This window comes from Cetorhinus maximus, chromosome 27 (assembly GCF_964194155.1).
Source record: "Cetorhinus maximus chromosome 27, sCetMax3.hap1.1, whole genome shotgun sequence".
NCBI lineage: Eukaryota > Metazoa > Chordata > Chondrichthyes > Lamniformes > Cetorhinidae > Cetorhinus > Cetorhinus maximus.
The window spans coordinates 15522945-15541993 of NC_135905.1; the positions used below are offsets into that span (position 1 = coordinate 15522945).

At 39.6% G+C, this 19049-nt stretch overlaps 2 protein-coding genes across 6 annotated transcripts in view; one reads left to right on the plus strand and one right to left on the minus strand.

Annotated features, from left to right (window-relative positions):
- LOC144668607 (adenosine kinase-like) overlaps window positions 1-19049 on the minus strand; it is a 223522-nt gene that overhangs the window by 176829 nt on the left and 27644 nt on the right. For all 5 annotated transcript variants that reach the window (XM_078530789.1, XM_078530788.1, XM_078530792.1 and 2 more), the window contains exon 3: window positions 5129-5182. In XM_078530789.1, coding sequence (XP_078386915.1) covers window positions 5129-5182 — 54 coding nt within the window. The remainder of the gene's footprint in view (window positions 1-5128; window positions 5183-19049) is intronic.
- LOC144668608 (small ribosomal subunit protein eS17-like) lies at window positions 7251-7808 on the plus strand. Its single transcript, XM_078530795.1, has 2 exons — window positions 7251-7431; window positions 7536-7808. Exons 1-2 carry the CDS (start codon window positions 7256-7258, stop codon window positions 7765-7767), a joined length of 408 nt encoding a protein of 135 aa, XP_078386921.1. The 5' UTR covers window positions 7251-7255; the 3' UTR covers window positions 7768-7808.

Sequence of the window (19049 nt, forward strand, 5' to 3'; positions counted from 1 at the left end):
GTAGAGGAATGTGAGTAGGGCCCCAGTCACTGAACACAAACAGGTAGATGAATGGACAGTGAGTTCTGTATTTGAGTTTAAATTGTAGTTTAAGCAAAAATGCACCGAATATGGAATAGTACAGCACAGGAAGTGGCCATCAGGTTTGGGCCGGCTTCTTTCGAAGAGCAATCCAGTTAGAGCCACACCCCTTCTATTTCCCCATATCTCTTCCTCCCTGGAGTATTTATCCAATTCCCTTTAAAGACTATCATTGAATTTGTTTCCACTTCCCTAACACTGCAAATCCTAACTACTCATGCTGAAAAAAAGGTTTTCCTCATGTAATCTTTGGTTCTTTTGACAATCACTTAAAATTTGTGCCCTCTGGTTCATGACTCATCAGCCATTGGAAACAGTTTCTCTTTATTTACTCTACTCAAAACCCTTCATGGATTTTTTAAAAACTCTATCAAATCTCCTTTTAGCCTTGTCAGAAGCAGAACAGCCCCAGCTTCTCCAGTCTATCCAAGGAGCTGTAATCACTCATCCCTGGAACCATTCTCGTAAACCGCTTCTATAACCGGCCAAACACTTCCTGAAGTATGGTGCATAGAAGCGGGCACAATAGTCCTATTATTAACAGCAGGGAATATTAAGCAGAGGAGGAGAAAAGAATAGGGAGAAACCAGTAAAATATGTAAATGGAGGTGCAAAGCAGAAGGACTCAGTTGGGAAGTTGCCAGGCTGGGAACCTTCTCTATCCCAGTACAGTGTACAACTCGTGAATTCATAATCTCACTACAGCAAATTGTGAAACTGACTTCAATAAATCTAGTCCTTTATGGAAATGCACCAGAAAATTTAAAAAAGGACTCGAAAGTTGCCAGGTTGTCATAAAAATCCAACAGGTTCACTAGGATGCTTCAGGGAAGGTAGCATATCACAATGTTGTTGAGGCTTAATGCCTTCTGAAGTGACCTAGCAAGTCACATGATTCCAAAATAACTGCTACAAGGCACCATCACCTCAAAAGGTTGCAAGTTTTAGGTCCACCTTCTCAGAACAACTAGTAGATACAGGCTTGCCAGTACCATCCACATCATGAGACTAAATTAAAAGAAAAGACAGTCATTGGGTTGAGAGAAGCAGTGAAAGTAAAGCGGAGTGTCAGTGTTACCATTAATGCTGAAAACACCAGTGTTTGTTGTAACTAAAATTTGTCAGAAGAATCATTAACATCTATCGCCATTAACACAAATGAAAAGTCTGTGAATTTTTACTGTTACTAAATTAACTCAAGCATTCCAGCTCCACTTTTTGCTGCTGCAGAGAAAACAGACCTAAAAAGCTGGCTCCATGTGCTCCTAACTTAAAAGGAACAAATACATGGGGTTGATTTCTCGGCTGCAACTGCGCTTCAGTGTTCAAATGATGGGAACAAACTTTTTCATTCTTTCACAACAGTTTATGTTGCTGTCTAAAAATTTTAATTACATACTGCTTTGTAACCAGTTCCAGATTATATAAATAATCCATCATACACATTTATGCTTGAAATGAGAAATTGAACTTTACTTTTGGAAAAGCATCTGAGCACAAGTTCATAATCATTTCCATGTGTCGCACAGTTAATGTTATAGCCAAAGAAACAGGGTAAGTAACAATTCAAGTTCAAGCAGCGATGACACCAGTGATCTGATCATAGAAAGAGGTGGGAAACAAAGCAAAAGCAGTACTTCTAAAAATGGACATTTAGCACCACCAGGGATTCAACTCAGAAAGAGGAGGAGCATAGCAGTTTAACTTAAATTTAAGCAGATAAAGAATAGCAAAAAAATTAATGACAAGTTTACTATTTATAACATAGAAGGGCAGCACAGTAAAGGGCAGCGACACGTGGTTCCTGCAGAGTATGCGGAGTTTTGAATGCCAGATGTTAACTTGAACTAACATTTTTTGCAGATGTGTTTGTGCAAGTTAACATAAATGAAATTACTTGTGCTTATGGCCTTAGAACTTGAAGCAGAATTAGAGTCTATCTGACAAATCTTGAAAGGGGAGAGCTAGAGCTTCTGAGAAAAGTCACTCTGCTAAGAAAAAGGGAACTGACTAATGGTAAAGGGAGGGGAAGAAGTGACAATCCGCAGGTCAAGGAAAATAAGAGACTGTCTCCATCAGAAATATCCAGGGCAAATTATCCTCTCTACCAAATTTGAAACAGTGGTTTCCTGCGGGGAGGATGATGATTCTGGTCAAATGATCAAATAGATTAAAATGGTATCAAAAAATCTGAGATGACTCAATGGGAAGGTAGATTAGCAATTTAGTTTAATTAGGCAGAGCTAGTAGAGAAAGTAGAAAAAGATGAGATAAATATACAGATTTAAAACAATTTTGCAGAAAAGAAAGCATGCAGAAGGAATTGAGGAAAATCAAGTTGACTTGTTATAAATGTTGAGATTAAACAGCATGTTATTTTTCCTTTTTATCTAAACAGCATTAAATACAAAGGGATAAAAAATGTGTTAAATGCTCAATGAGAGAAATAAACTGAAGAAATTAGAAGCAATGATGTCACAGGAAGATTATAGAGTTCATCGCACTAACATAAACTTGCCTGTAAACTGAGCAGTTATATTATTTTTAGGAGGATCTAATAGGTAAAACAGAAAGAAGAATGACAATATTGGTGGAGGAAATGCATGATATACACAAAAAAAGTTGAGGCATCAGTTTGAAAAGGAATTTTAAAAAGGGAGGGGCCACATAGACAGTGTATTTCACAACCTCAGAATATCCCAAAGCATTTCAGAGCCAATTAAGTACTACCAAACTGTTATCACGGTTTCTACTGCGAGGGAATACGGCACACAACATGCACAGCAATATCGTTAGACATCCAAGATGAAAAGGGATTATTACATCAGTGGCTGCAGTACAAGCACCCTTAACTGTGGGAGGGATATGGAAGGTGAAATCTGTAGACAGAACAGGGGGAAGAATAGAAAACAAAACCATTGCTAAACAATATTTAAATACATTGATTGGGACAAGAAGGGAGTGAATGAAGAAAAGGAAATGGAATTCCAAATTCTGTTCAGGGGGAGGGGCATTGCTGGATCCAGTTTTGTCTAACAAAATAGGGCAGGTAGATGAGCTAATATGGGTGAGCAGCACCTAGAACAAGTGCCCATAATATGCTACGGTTTAAGATCCAAATACGAAAGCACAGGTACCAGATCGAAAAGGCAGATTTTAAGAGAGAGTGAAGAAGAAATTGGTACATAGATTTGAATTTTTAGAAAGTAGCAGAGTGAACTTAAACAATTAAAAATTAGGCTAATTCAAGTTTCAGGATGCCATGGGCAAAAAACAGATTAGAAAGACAATAAAATTGATGAGAGTACATGGGGCTGACAGGCATGAATAAAATGACACAAGAGAATGGAAGAAAATAAGGAAGGAGTTTGGGAAGGATGAGGAAAGGAACGAAGAAACAAAGTGACAATTTCAACAAATACTAAAAAGTTAAAAATATTCTACAAACATACTCGTAAAATGAGAATTGTTACATTAACCTGACCCCTGAAAGAGCTAAGTGTGTAGTAGAGGATAAATAGCAATTAATGCGGATATTTAATAGGCACCTAGTTTCAATGTTTGCTGAAGCAGAAGTAGAAGCAAAGAATTTTAGGGAAGATGTAAATCTTTATTTGGTTAAAAGAGAGATGAGAGGTTTGATAATAAATAAAAGGAACAAATTGCACAACTTAATTCAGCTAATGAAAGACAAAGTGTGCCTGGCAGGTACATGAAAAGGAATTTGTCCATGATAGAAAAATTATATGTTTATATGTGGACTCTGGATGGGCCAGGCTCAACAGACCAAATGACTTTTTCTCATTTGGAAATTGATGTTCTTTTGCAAAATGAAGAATCTTACTCATTAGAAACATCCAACTACACCACAAAGGGTTGCGCTTTCAAATCCATTAAGTGGATATGTTCTTAATCTGTGTTTTCAGCAGTGACAGATTGAAAAGGTCAGCGACTATGTGTCAGTTTATGAAGATTATTTTAGTTCAAACGTTTGTTACATGGCTCAGCAAAATTTGTTTCAGTATACATTCTTGAAACCACTGTTCCATAAATGATTTATTTTGAATGTAACTACCCAAGGTTAACATAAAAACCCCTTTATCTGTAACAAATATTTACCAGTGTTCTCACAGGCAACAAACACGAGATTCAAAGTAAATTTTCACTGATCAGGACTGACCATCGGAGCAATGACTCCACAAAATGCATATTCTATCTTTAAGTATTCTGAGAGAGGGGAACCAAGCTGCACAATTCCTTTCCCCTCCTTTTCTTTAGCTCAGGAAGTGGATCCTTTCAATATTCATTTCCTACATAAAATGCACTGTTTGTTTAAAAGAATTACCTTAAAGTATATTATTGATATGACTTATGAACACTGTCATCAAAATTATTTCTCAACAGTATGAATAAAGAACCAGGACAAAAGATTCAGAGATGGCTTGACAGGGTATATACCGAGAGGTTGCTTCGCCTGGCTGGAGAATTGAGAACTAGGATAAGAAGTCAGCCATGTTGAACTGCAGAGAGGAGAAATTTCTTCACTCAGATCTTTGGAATTCTCTACTCAGAAGGCTGTGGGTATTCGTTCGGAGTATATTCAAAGCTGAGATCAACAGGCTTTTGGACAAGAGGTATGGGATTGGGTAGGCAAGTGGATTTGAGGTCTAAGATTAGCCATTGTTACTGAATAACAGAGTAGACTCGAGAAGTCGAAGGCCTGCTTCTGCTCCTATTTCTTATATTCTTATTTTTTTGTATCCTCTACAGTATTTTGAGGCAAATAGCAAAAGAACCACATTACAATCCCTCTCACTGCAGTGGACTTTGATTACTGTCTCTTTGGGTCACTAGCAGTGAGTTCTGTAGATCATCCTTTCAAGTGAAAAGCAGGACCACCAAGTTCTACAACTTAGTCCATTCAGTATCATTTGGGGCCTATCCAAGGGCGTAATAGGACATCGCAAATTTTGAGGAAATCCATTATTCAAGGTTCAGAAGCATTTTTCAGACTGTGTAGTTAGTTACTCAGTTAAAGTGAACTTACAGTTCTTTGTGCTTCTCATCAGCCAGGATCTGGTCGTTTGTCTTCAGTCCGTACCTTTAAATCAGAGTGAAAATATCAAATATTACTGCACAAAACTATGCATCAGTTACAGTTCTCATTTGTATGAAACAAAAAAAGACTCTTGGTTATGATATTAAGTACTTATTGACGGAAGAATACATTCTCCTGTCAGGAACAATTTAGTTCTTGTGTTGGCCCACGTGCTTTTGGGTGAAAAAGCTTATACTTTATGCTCGGTGATGGTCTTTAAGAATTCGGTTTGTCTAGATATGATTTCTGGTAAAGCACCTGGCTTCCATTAACTGATCATGTGACCAAGTTGCCTGGGTGATAAACAACAGAAAAAGGGCCAATAAGTTAATTATAGGGGTGAGTAGACTGTGGGTGTGGTCTGTTTCAAACAGGGTTTTTATTGTTTGAAGTTGAGTTTAGAACAAGCAGGGAACGTCTCTTTCAGCCAAATTCAATTGAAATACTGTCTGGTGGCTAAAAGAATTAAAATTCTTGTTAACTGACATACCAGTGAGTTAAATTTCTGGTATAGTCAAGCTGAGAAGAGAGAAAGTTTTAGATGCAAGATTCCAAAGTTAAAGAATATTAAAACCAGGAGAGTTCCAATCCAAGGTGGCTATGCCTAAGACGCTCGGGACGCCCATGCTCAACACGGAGTTTGCAACCGCAGAACAGTTGGAGGAGATCTGAAGGGACAACATTGCCAAAGTATGTGGAAGGCCCAAAAAATATCAAAATAAAAGCAAAATACTGTGGATGCTGGAAATCTGAAATAAAAACAAAAAATGCTAGGAAAACTCAGCAGGTCTGGTAGCATCCATGGAGAGAGAAACAGAAATTCAAGTCCAATATGACTCTTCTTCAGAACCGGAACAACCAACTAAGAAATATTAGCCCTTACATGAATCTTCAAAGCAGTACTCAGACCAAGCGGTTAATCTTCCAACTTTTGTTAAGTATCGGACTTGGGCGCGGGGCGGGCCAGTAAAACGGGTGTAGAAGGAAATATCTGTGTTCATTGTACTTTGATACCTTTTACGTAACTGATTATTTAAGGTAGAGGGTAGCTGTTAATGCTCATGATCTTTGATTTTGAAGTAGCAAAATTCTTCTGTTTTAAGCTGTGAACCTTGTAGCTTCATTCTTTTAGTAAATACCTGGAATTTTGGGTTCTAAAATAAAACAAAAGTCTTACCAATCTCTACTGAGATCATAACATTCTTAACTAGCAGAGTGAGATCCAAATTCTACAAATGAGAAAGCAATATTTTTTCTGACTGACCCTTCTTTATCCCAGCTATTTCAGATAAAGCTAATTTACAAAATTGCACATGGAAGTGTCCCTTGTATGGCCAGAGGATGTGTTTATCATAAAATCATACAGTACAGAAGGAGGCCATTTGTTCCATTGTTTTTCTGCCAGCTCTCTGAACGAGCTACAATTAGTCCCACTCCCTTCTTTCACTCTCCCCACCCCTACGTTTTTTCCTTTTTAAGTACACATCTTTCGGAGTTCTCTCTTCCGAGCACAACTAAGCGACCCTTGCATGAGAGGACACACCTCTTCTTCCCCTTCCCAACTGCCCCTGTACAAAAAACTGTATCATGCAATGACTGCACTCAGTCACTTGAATGACGTTCCAGAGAAGTGATGTGTCCATGAACTATATTGCAATATGAAATATTGGAATTCAAATATTCAAAAGGAAATTGGATGAGCACTTGGGGGGAAATAAACTTGCAGGGCTATGGGGAAAGAGCGGGGCAATTGGACTAGCTCAATTGCTCTGTAGAGGGCTGGCATGAGTTTGATGGGTCAAATGGCTGCCTTCTGTGTCATAATGATTGTATGACTCTCTGGGCGAAATTTTCAGATCAGCATGCAAGTACGCACCCAACCCACTTGAGCGTAAAACAGCATGTGATGACATCAGGCAAATGTCCTGACGTCATCCCACACTCGTGCGATATGTTGGTTGGCAGGCTCGCACAAAAGTCGGAAGCGCACCTGCTAACAATTGAGAGCAATTAAGCCTATTAAAGTTGTAATTGTCTCCAATTATTTGTGGTCCATCCAACTTCATGGTTTCCAAAATGGGTCGTGTCAGGACTAAGACGGTCAAGAAAGCCGCCCGAGTGATCATTGAGAAATACTACACCCACCTTGGCAATGACTTCCACACCAACAAAAGGGTCTGCGAGGAGATTGCCATCATCCCCAGCAAGAAACTTCGCAACAACATTGCAGGGTATGTGACACACGTATCTGGGTCCACCTCAATCATCTCCTGATCCAGAGCGGAAACCTCTGGGACATAGTTATCCCTCCTCTCCCGCTCTTCTTCCTGCAGTTTGATTGAGATGCTTCTGACAGGCCCACGCATATTCAGCGTGGGCCTGTCAGAGGCATCTCAATCAAACTGCAGGAAGAAGAGCAGGAGAGGAGGGATAACTATGTCCCAGAGGTTTCCGCTCTGGATCAGGAGATGATTGAGGTGGACCCAGATACCAAGGAGATGCTGAAGCTGCTGGACTTTGGCAGCTTGTCCAATCTGCAGGTCACACAGCCCTCAGTAGGAATGGCTTTCAGGACTCCAAGGATCTAAAATTATTTGTACCACAATGCTCTACAATTAAAAAAGACAACCTCATGGTTGGCAGACAGGTGAATCAGACAGGTGGCCGTTGCAGTTAATTAAAATCTATGGACAGGATTTTTATAATGTATAATTAATACTTTTGAAGTCTTCAGCTCCCTGAGGCAGCTCTCTGCTGTCAGGGAACTTCAATTCCACGCTTGCCTGCATCCACACTTACATCAGCGCCTGCCCTCCTCCCACTCCCATCCCAACTGCGCTGAACATTTCAGGGCACTCTTCACGCTGGCTGAGCGTTAATTGGCCAGCCGGTGTGAAATCGCAGTCAAGGGTCAATCACAGTCAGCGGTCCGTTCCCCTGCCAATCCCGGACCTGTCAATCACGCCCACCCACCTACCTAAAACTTCTGCCCTCTATGCATGTCAGATTTTCGTGCTTTTCTGACACCTATCCCCACACACAGTTTTGTATATGTATTATATTTCTTTGATTTCTCTCATTATGCCTCGTGCTGTTATCACTTCTATTTAAGCATTTCTTGCTCTCCACTAGAGCAGTTAACAGTTTTTCTATTCAACACTCCTTCGTCCCCACCCCTCAATATGACTCTCAGCTTTCATACAGAAGAGGAGAAAATGGGGATAAAAATATTACAGTTCATTTTTAGGTCTAAATAAAAGAGTAAAATTAGTTCTTACTCGATTCTGCCCAAATTATTTCATACAAAATGACACTGCAGTTCCAAAAAGCCAAGTAGGGACAGAACTTTAATTGCACTAAGGACATTAAAGCTTTGTTAAACAGAAGGACTGGTTTGGAAATTTACATCCATATTTAATCGATTGATAACAGACTTTCAATGAACAACTATTTTATTAATAAATTGAACATTGAGGACTCAATCTTCTTTAGACTACATCAATAAACTAAAGGTTCACAAGCATGCTATTTTAGTGACCATTACTGATAATATCCCATTTTATTCAAAATAAAAAAAGATCATTGCAAACTTCCTAGTGATTAAACTATGTGTAAATCAGATTGTAATTATATGCTTATGAAGGAAACATTACACAAAACATTTACAGAACATAAACTCCCCAAGAACATAAACAGTTATTGTTAATTCAAGAAATAAATTGAAGGTTTAAAAAGTCTTTGCAAGGATTCCTTGTGTTTAAAGTATAACAATCCCCACAATATTTTCAGCTATGAGTATACATTGTCCTAAAAATAACTTCTGGAGAAGTTATAAACTAAATATAGTCTGATCTTCCAGCAAAAACAAAGCCCTTTACAAAAGTACTCCTAAAGTAAGATTGCATTGATTAAGCCGCAACCCAAGAGGATGCATTAGTGTGAAGATCCTTCTTCAATTGGTAAGTGTCTGATTGTCAGTTGTGCGATCAGCCATTTGGGAACTGAGCTGAGGGCAAGGGGAGAGAAATGAGAAAACATAAATCAATCTCTTTACCAATGAGACACAGAAACTGTTGGGTGAGTATCACAAGCCGTGCAGGCCAGCTCAAAAGCACTGTTGGTGGAAGTTCTATAGTACATCATCTACAATCTTCTCAGCTGGAGAACGGTGCAGTTTCTATTGCCCTGTTCACTTTCTAACTTTCTATATCATTTCAGAATGTAAAATATTCAAAAATCAAAAGAAATGTCTCCAGACATTGAATTCCTGGCCCCATGGGAAACCTCAAGTTTGTTACAACTTAGTCTAGAATATTGTTTTCTCAAATTGATATGCTAACCTGGACAGTTGAAGTAATGGCAGATAGTTTTTGGAAAATAGAATACATGATTTCACCTTATACTATAAAGCCATCAGGCATAAAGTAGAATACAGAGCAGAAAACTATTAAAATGGAGAGAGACTGCAGAATGTTGCAGCACAGAGGGACCTGAGTGTCCTTGTATATGAATCTCACAAAGTTAGAATGCAGGTACAGCAAATAATTAAGCAGGGAAATGGAATGTTGGCCTTTATTGCAAGGGGATTGGAGTATTAAAGGAAGGAAGTCTTGCTACAACTGTACAGGGCATTGATGAGACCACACCTAGAATACAGCTTACATTTTTTTGTCTCCTCACTTAGGGTTGAAGAAACCTCACTGAGCAACACAGGTTGCAAAGCAGGAAGTTCACATTGAAATCATTGCACAGAAAGCTAGATAAAGATTGGGACATATAAACGAGATTTAAAGGAGAGACATTAAAGAAAAAAACAAATGCTTTTTTACAAATTTTTTTTAAGTTACGTTCATTTCTTTGAGGGAATGAGATTCTATGCCTGTAAAAATTACATTTTCAGGGTCAGAGATAGTTCAACATCAATTAAACTTATTTTGCCATTACAAACGTAATTATTTTCGCTTATAGAGCCAAAACATTTTCATCTGTCTTTAGAGTGAGAACAGTGGGCAAATACACCAAGTTCACAACATTTCAAGTGCGGTGTTTCTAAATCAGCAACCTTGGGATCGAGTCCATGCTGGACTTTGGATCTTGCCAGTTTTGCAGGTCAGGCGGTCAAGGGTCGCTCAGGCCACTAGAAATGCAGAAAAAACTGAAGATAGTTGATGAGAAGAAATTAGCTCCCAAGAATGGAGCAAAGAAAGCCTTAAAGAAGCCATCAGCAAAGGGCAGCAAGAAGTGGTGAAGGTTGAGGAAGGAGGATTACTCCATCTACATCTACAAAGTGATGAAGCAGGTTCACCCCAAAACCAGCATGTCCTAGAAGGCCATGAGCATTATGAACTAATTTGTGAACGATATTTTCAAACGCATCGTGGGTGAGGCTTCCCGCCTGGCCCATTACAACAAGTGCAGCACCATCAGCTCCCGGGAGATCCAGACCGCGTGCGCCTGCTGCTGCCCAGGGAACTGGCCAAGCACGCCATGTCGGAAGGGGCAAAGGCGATGACCAAGTACACCAGCTCCAAGTAAAACCCCACAATGGACTGAAAAACATTCTGAAAAAGACAAGCACGCAAAGCTGATAACTAGCCGGCACACCACCGCGCCAATGTAGCATACAGGCCCACAAGCTGATAAGTTATTTTATTAATCTAATAATAAAAATAAAAATTCATGCATGGGAGCTTAAAAAAAAGTCGGTTTTCATAGATCACTATTTTTTGGATAGTCGGATTTGAGACGCTGTACCTGTGCAGTGCATATTTGCATTGACAAAGGCTGCAACAGCAAAGCCTGTAGAGCACCAGGATATCACTGCCAGCAAGTTACGGATTTCTGCATTCACCTGTGCACGTGCAGAAGACAGAAGTTGCTGTCAATTTTATCCAGTAGTAACAGTGAGCGTTAATAGCACAGCAAAATCCGGACCGTTCTGATGCAAACACAAACATGAACTCAATGTCCAAAATTACCTGAGAAATATTTTTACACATGGGATTTAGTAAAAACCTTAGAAAGTACTGAAGCTACCTCAAGAATTATAATGATCAAGTTCAAAAGCCCACAATGGTTAAGCAACTCTGTGATAAGCATTATCATTCATCGGGACTTAGAACATAAATAAGCAACCGAGTGTCTCATCAATTATTAACTGGTGAAGGGCAAATTGCACATCAATGCCATGCTGTGGTTTACTAAATCAGGCAGAGAAAATTACCCAGCTGTTTAGAATTAATTTTTTCAAAAGATAATGGAAACTACAATTTTTCAATGTGTGCTTTATGTACTTACATCTAATGTTGTGACCTTCCAACTTCTAGTCTTATAGCAACATCAAATAAAATATTTAAGAATAAAGGAAATGCATGCATAACACAACAAAATGTCACAAAGAATCAGCTCACTAATACAGGGATGGGGGATGGGAAGGGCTTTATGTTAAATCTCATTGACTGTAAAGTCTGTTGAGTTTAAACTGTGACATTCTCTACACTGACGTCAAGAGTGATTCAAACTCATGAAACCAAAAAATTACTTATTCAATTGTAAGCCTGATCATAAAAGGGCTGTAGACATAATGCAAAAAGACTGTAGTCCCAAGGCAAACAGGAGAAGCTGAACCATAACATCCACTTATTTGTGGTGGGAAACTGGTTATTTTTCGTAGCATCCATTAAGTTCATCAACATATATTAAAAAAAAATAGGTTTATATGCTTTATAATCAAAACAATGCATCTTCATTGCCTCAGTGTGGTTAGTGCATTGTATAACTCTGGTGTCAGTATAACTTCTATGCCTCCAGAAAGCACTTGTTGGTATCAATGAATCATCTCTTTTACAAAGAGCAACTTGGGCCTAGACACTGAAAGCATAATGATTCTGTAAAATTATACAGAATTTAACTACAGCATTGTAACCTTCTACTGTTTGCAATCAGGACACTGAAGTGCATCAAAATGTAGCCCATCTGGGTAATCAGTTGCATGATTTATTTTCAGAGAAAGCTTTCTTTATTCAAAGCTTTCCCAGATGCACAAATGGCACATAAAAAAGTCTTCCCTTTTGGAAAGTATGAAATATACCAGAATATGGATTTTAAAACCATAGATATTTGAGAGTTATTTTTCTCTCACCTTTCCATTCCACTGCCTGCACGGTGACCCATTTTTAATTCAAACTGGCTGGGCACCAGAAAGCCATTTAGGGGTTATGATTAGCACATCCTCTGCTTCTGGGGAAGTCTCTGTTCAATATCCTTCATAGGTCCTACTTCAGGCAACAACAACTTGCATTTATATAGCATCATTAACGTAGTGAAACATCCCAAGGCACTTCATAGGAGTGATTATAAAATTAAATTTGACACTGAGTCAAGTGAAATATTATGTCAGGTGACCAAAACCTTGATCAACGATGTAATCTTTTAGGAACAGGGAGTGGCAAAGAGGTTTAGGGAGGTACCTCCAGAGCTTAGGGTTCAACACACAAGGCAAACAATAAACCCTATAAAAATCCAATTAACTTATTCTGAATGAGACATTCTTTGAACTTTGATAGGATGGATACGGAAAATCTTTCATCCGGCTGGGGAGTCAGTGGAGAAAGGGTCATCAATTTAAAATTCTAACCGAGTTAAGAGAAAGATTAGGAGAAATTATTCACGCTAATGTATGTACATGTTATTTGTCTGCAAAGAACAGGGCCCTGTGTATTAATATCTGTAGCTTCCAGTACAAAGTCACAAAGAATCAGCTCACTAATACAGGGATGGGGCTGGGGCTGGGAAGGGCTTTATATTAAAGCTCATTGACTGTAAAGCATCTATTGAGTTTAAACCATGACATTCTCTACACTGATGTCAAGAGTGATTCAAACTCATCAGACCAAAAAATGCAGACAGAAAAAACATGTACTTACATTGTGCCTGTTTTAGTTAAACAAAATAACTGACAGCCATTTGCTGACTCATTCCTCAGGGCAATGCCTTGATCAATCAGGGTCAAGCTGCCTGGTTTAAATTTCAAACAATGCTTGGTAGTTAACTATCAGTCACCATCAGTGGTACATTCTCCATGGCAATGCCACTTGCCAACCAATCAGGCACTCTGCACATACAGTATAAATTGTTGTTTTCCCTCTTATATTGGTATTTTTGTGGGTGTCCTGATGAGTGCAAGACAAAAAGCTTAGGCATTTTTTTCAGCGATCTTAAAGTTATTAAGACTGCGTGTTGATCCCAAAGAAACAGACAAACAAAAATGGTCTTACAGCTCATCCTTCCATTGAAACTGTGATCCTTTAATCATAGTATCTAATTACCTCTTGAACGATTCTAGGATCTTTACTAACACTGCCCTGCTCAGAGACTTTATTTTAGAAAGTAGTCACTTTTTTTGCGTGAAGAACGCTCTGACATCAATTCTGAATTTGCCTTTAAGTAGTTTGTACTTATGTTGCCTGCACCAATAATGACAAGTATTTTATGCAGGGAGAGAATAGATATCATGCCATGGAGAGAACAATAAGGGATAACTGAAAGTTTGGTTAAAAAGGTTGATTTTAAAAAGTTTTGAGAGGTGGAAAGGCACAGAGGCTGAGGGAGTGGGTTCCAGCGAGTACGGTTGAGATTGAATGTTCTGCCATAGGTGGTAGAGCACAGAAAAGAGATATGCATAAAACATGCAGGATGCAAGAGTTGATATAAATTTAGAGGGGGATGAGTTCTTTTAACTTAAGAAAAACTAACAATGTTTTTTATGCTTCAGATCAATATTTTATACTCAGTACCTTGCATTATGAGGAGAGATGACAGAGTTGCATTCTCTGGAATTTAGAAGTTTAAGGGGCGATTTGATCAAAATTTTCATGATATCAAGGCGAGCAGTTAGGACAGATTGGGGAGTCTATGACTGGGGGACATGGCTAAAAATTAGAGAAAGATCTTTCAGAACTGAAATTAGGAAACATTTCTGCACCCAAAGGGTGCTGGGAGCTTGGAATTCTTTTCCACAAATGACAATTGCTGCCAGGTCAATTGTTAATTTTAAATCTGAGATGGATAATTTGTTAACCAAAGGTATAGTAAGATATGTGACAAAGGTGGTTAGGGGGGGTATAGGGCAAAGGTGTTAATGGAGTTAAGCAGATCAACTATGATCTCACTGTATGGCGGAATAGGCTCAAGGGACTAAATGGTCTCCTCCTGTTCTTACGTAGCTCTATCGTCTGTCCTCTCATTGGTCTTCAAGACTTAGGCGATAGACTTTGACAGCACACAGCTCTGGGTAGCTCAAGATAATTTTGATTTGAATACTCGGTTGTGATATGGGAAAGCTAAGTGATGCAGCAACCTGTTTTAAAACAATGAGCAAGCATAACTGAAAATGCAAAATCGATTTAGAGCCAAAAGCTCTGAACACAAGTGCTGGGAACAAATTCAAAATACTCTGAATTTTAAAAACCCCAAATCAAAGTATCAAAAAATAAATGGCCATTTTCCTTCAAAGTTGAAATGTTAGTCAATTGCCTGTGCACGTATGTACGGTAGGGTGAGAGCAAAATCTGAACTTATTCTCATCATGAACTTCCCAGGAGAGTGGTTAGACAATGATTAGAAATGGGAACCCTAGCAATAATTTTACTTCCCCCATCTCACCAGCACTAAAGCTATGATCATGTCCTTCTGCCACTCTGGCAGAGAGTTGGCAGAAATCAAAATAAAACTGAGGACCTTCTGGGATTCTATGACAACCAATTGAGACATTAAGAAAAATAAGAAATTTGATGGAAAAAATGAAATTAGAACTACATAGTGGTGTGGCAAATTCAAAAAATGCTACCAAAAAATTCATATGGTTACTGGTAACAGAAGCTAATTGATACATACAGAGGAGGAGAGCTGTACTGCAATTCCCTTCCCTTCTGCCCATAGTCAGTGTGGTTTATCTTTGAAAAGGTGGATGTGTGTGTTTCTAAACCCCCGTCAATGTGCGGTCAATTTAAAAAGTATGAGCAGCAGACTTTTGTGAGTTTAAACAAAGAGGATTATTTATTCACACACTCACCCCAAAAAATCCAAATGCTACGTCAATCACACACCATACACTTGAGAAAGTTACAATTAAAGATAGTCCAATTAAAGACTCTACAAAGTGTTAAACCAAAGAATAGTTAACTGTGTCTTTGAGAGTCCAATGAAGAAGGACGCTTTTCCTGCTCTTGAATCAGGTAAATTCAGATGGCTGAGGATCAGATATCATGATTACTTCCAAGAGAAGAATTATCAGCAGGAAGTCAGACACTCAGTTATTGCATCAGGAGGTCCAATTTCTTTATAGGTGAACTCGGAGCTTTGGAGTCAGGCTGGGAGACCCTTTAAAAGTCTTTCAAGCCTCTCCGTTCTCAAAAGGCAAAGGTGGAACAGCCTTTCTCTGTACCTAACACAAGCAGTAAAATGTTCTTTACAAAAAATAAATTGGAATCATTTCCAAAAAAAATTCCGGTCACCTATAAGCAAACTCCAGGAGACCAAGATTCAATAATCAGCAAACATATCCAATAAATGTCACAATATACTTCCCAATCAGTAATTTATCAAATGTTTTCTTGAAAGCACATGCATACTTAGCACATCAGGCAGTAGGCTATTCCAGAGCACAGGCTTCAAAGAAATACTCACTGCCATTTAATCACATTCTGCCTACATAATCTATTGGTACAGCTCAGATTCCTAATATCACTAATTATTTGATTATCTTACTTAACTACATGCTAACTCCTTTGCAATCCTTTCATGTTTTTTAAAAGCATGAATTACATCTTCCTGGATCTACTTTTCTCCAAAGTCTCACCACAATTATTTCTGCATTTGTATTTCGTGGGCAAGTCTCCATACTTTCAAGTACAGTGTTCCTTGTCTTGAGATTTAAGCTGGCTGGAAAGCAACAGCAAGGGCACTGGCATAGTGGCAGTGGTGGGAAAACAAATGGTGTCTCCCTGAGAGGATGGCAGGCTCGTGGTCCATGGATATACTGCCATTCCCTTAGGGCAGTGCCTCAGCAATTCTTGTAATCTTGCTATGATACTTTGTAAGCCTCTTTGCGCATTGTAATCCATATACATTCTGGAAGCAGTCTGAGTTTGTATGTTAGTAAGCTGCCCTCGCTGCTGCCCACTTTTGTCCAGTGTCTCACCATGTACATATCCCATCTCTAAGCTATCCTGTAAATTACACACATCAAGTGTCCAAGCTGGTGGCTATGAGTGCAAAATCAGGTGATGATGCCTTGTCTCCTTCATCACTTCTTGCTTTTCTTTCAATGTCGGGCCAGGCTGTACTTCTCATGAATCTAAAAGGAAAAAGGCACAAGGGTAAGGTTGCATGTGGGGACAGGGGAAACTAAGGATTGCATGCTTACACCGTCTGCATTCTGCAAATCTGAAGACAGCATGGGAAAAGGAGGTGGGATGTGAGAGGAAGATCAGCAGGAACATATTGTTAGCTTTGATGGTTTCAACCCCTCTGCCGGCGATGGCCTCAGCAATGGGTGGTCCAATAATGGCCAGCACTATCTTTCTCATGGGCATCAGGAGACGCAGGCATGCCTGACCCCTCCAGTTAGCTTTGGCTGCAGCCAACTGTGCACCATCTCATCATGTGAGAGGGGGAAGTGTGTCAGTGAGTAAAAACAAAAAATGCTGGAAATACTTAGCAGTGAGGCAGCATCTGTGGAGAGGAACTTTCCAACGTGTGTTTTTATTTCAGGTTTTCAGTATCTGCAGTATTTTACTTTTGTGTCAGTGAGTGTTCTCCAATCTGTTTGGCTGATGTGGCTGTCATGGTGAAATAGCTGTGTGTGGAAGCTGTGAGATGCAAGTGTGAGGCTTGCAGGAGTACTGTGTGAGGGTGAGGTGTAGCTTATGATGTTAGCTATGAATCATGGTTGTTAGATTAAATAAAAGCAAAATACTGCAAGTCTAAAATAAAATCAGAAAACGCTGGAAAAACTCACGTCAGGCAGCATCTGTGGAGAGAGAAACAGAGTTAACATTTTATATCTGTATGGCTCTTCTTCAGATCTGGAGAAGAGTCATAATTGTTAAGATTGTTGTTGGGTGAATTTTGGGTGTATTATGATTTGAGCAATGTCTGAGGCTAGTGGTGTAGCTGGAAGGACATGGCACTTGAAGATGCATTCACTGATCTTGACTACTCGTGTGAGGTCACTGAACTTCTTGCAATGCTGCATCCAGTTCCTTGGAGTGTGATTCCTCCACTGACCTCCATGGCTATCTGCTTTCACTGCCTTTTCACCATGCATCTGAAGGGTCTCATGACCCCCTGCGGATATAACTCTCCTCCTTCGTAGCTCCTCCATCAATGCCTTCAGTACAACATTTGAAACCTTGGAGCCCGTGCTCTCCCATGATGCGTCATCAGTCTTTCTTCTCAGCTCAGAGCCAGCTCAAAAGGCAGCTGCTCAAGCCACAGTGGGTGCAGGATGCTTTAACCAGTGCAAGCCACTTACAATATTGGCTGGACACCTCAAGGGGAGCAATCAATAGCATAGCTAACACTGGCTGGACCCTGCAATCATGTAACTGCAGGCAGCACTAAACTGACTTGTTGCCTGTACTGCAGCCAATAAGAACATAAGAAATCGAAGGAATAGGCCATTCGGCCCCTCAAGCCTGCCCCACCATTCAATAAGATCATGCTCCAGGCCTCAACTCCTCTTTCATGCCAGCTCCTCATAGCCCTCAACTCCCCGATATTTCAAAAATCTATCTACCTCCTCTTTAAATACTTTCAGTGATCTCGCCTCTACAGCTCTCTGGGGTAGAGAAATTCAGACATTCACTATCCTCTGAGAGAAGAAATTTCTTTGCATCTCAGTCTTAAATGAGCGTCCCCTTATTCTGTAACTTTGTCCCTAGTTTGAGATTCCTCCACTAGTGGAAACATCTTCTCAACATCTACCCTGTCAAGCCCCCTCAGAATCTTGTACATTTCAATTAGATCACCCCTCATTCTTCTAAACTCTAATGAATCAAGGCATAACCTGTTTAGCCGTTCTTGATAAGTCAACCCCTTCATCCCAGGAATCAGTCTAGTGAATCTCTTTTGAACTGCCTCCAATGCAAGTATATCCTATCTTAAATACAGGGACCAAAACTGTACACAGTACTCCAGGTGCGGCTTCACCAACAATCTGTGCAGTTGTAACAAGACTTCCCTATTTCTAAACTCCAACCGCCTAGCAATACAGGCCAAAATTCCATTTGCCTTCTTAATTACTAGCTGCACCTGCATGCTGACTTTTTGTGTTTCATGCACAAGAACACCCAGATCCCTCTGTGCTGCACTTTTTTGGAGCACCTCTCTATTTAAATAATAGTCTGCCTTTTGATTCTTCCTACCAAAGTGCATGTCCTCACACTTTCCTACATTAAACTCCATCTGCCAAATTTTTGCCCACTCACTCGACCTATCTATATCCCGTTGCAGGTTCCTTATGTCCTCATCACAACATGCCTTCCCTATTTTTGTATCGTCAGCAAATTTGAATACGTTTCGCTCTGCCCCTCCTCCAAGTCAGCAATATAGGTAGTAAATAATTGAGGCCCTAGGACTGATCCTTGTGGCACTCCGCTAGTTAAGTCTTTCCAACCTGAAAAAGACCCATTAATCCCAACTCTGTCTTCTGTGTGTTTATCAATCCTCAATTCATGCATTACCGCCAGTACCATGAGCAATAACTTTATATGTGCACCTTATCGAATGCCTTCTGGAAATCCAAATACATCTACCGCTCCCCCTTTATCCCCTTGAGCACAGGTAAATCATGCTAATAATTCCTCCC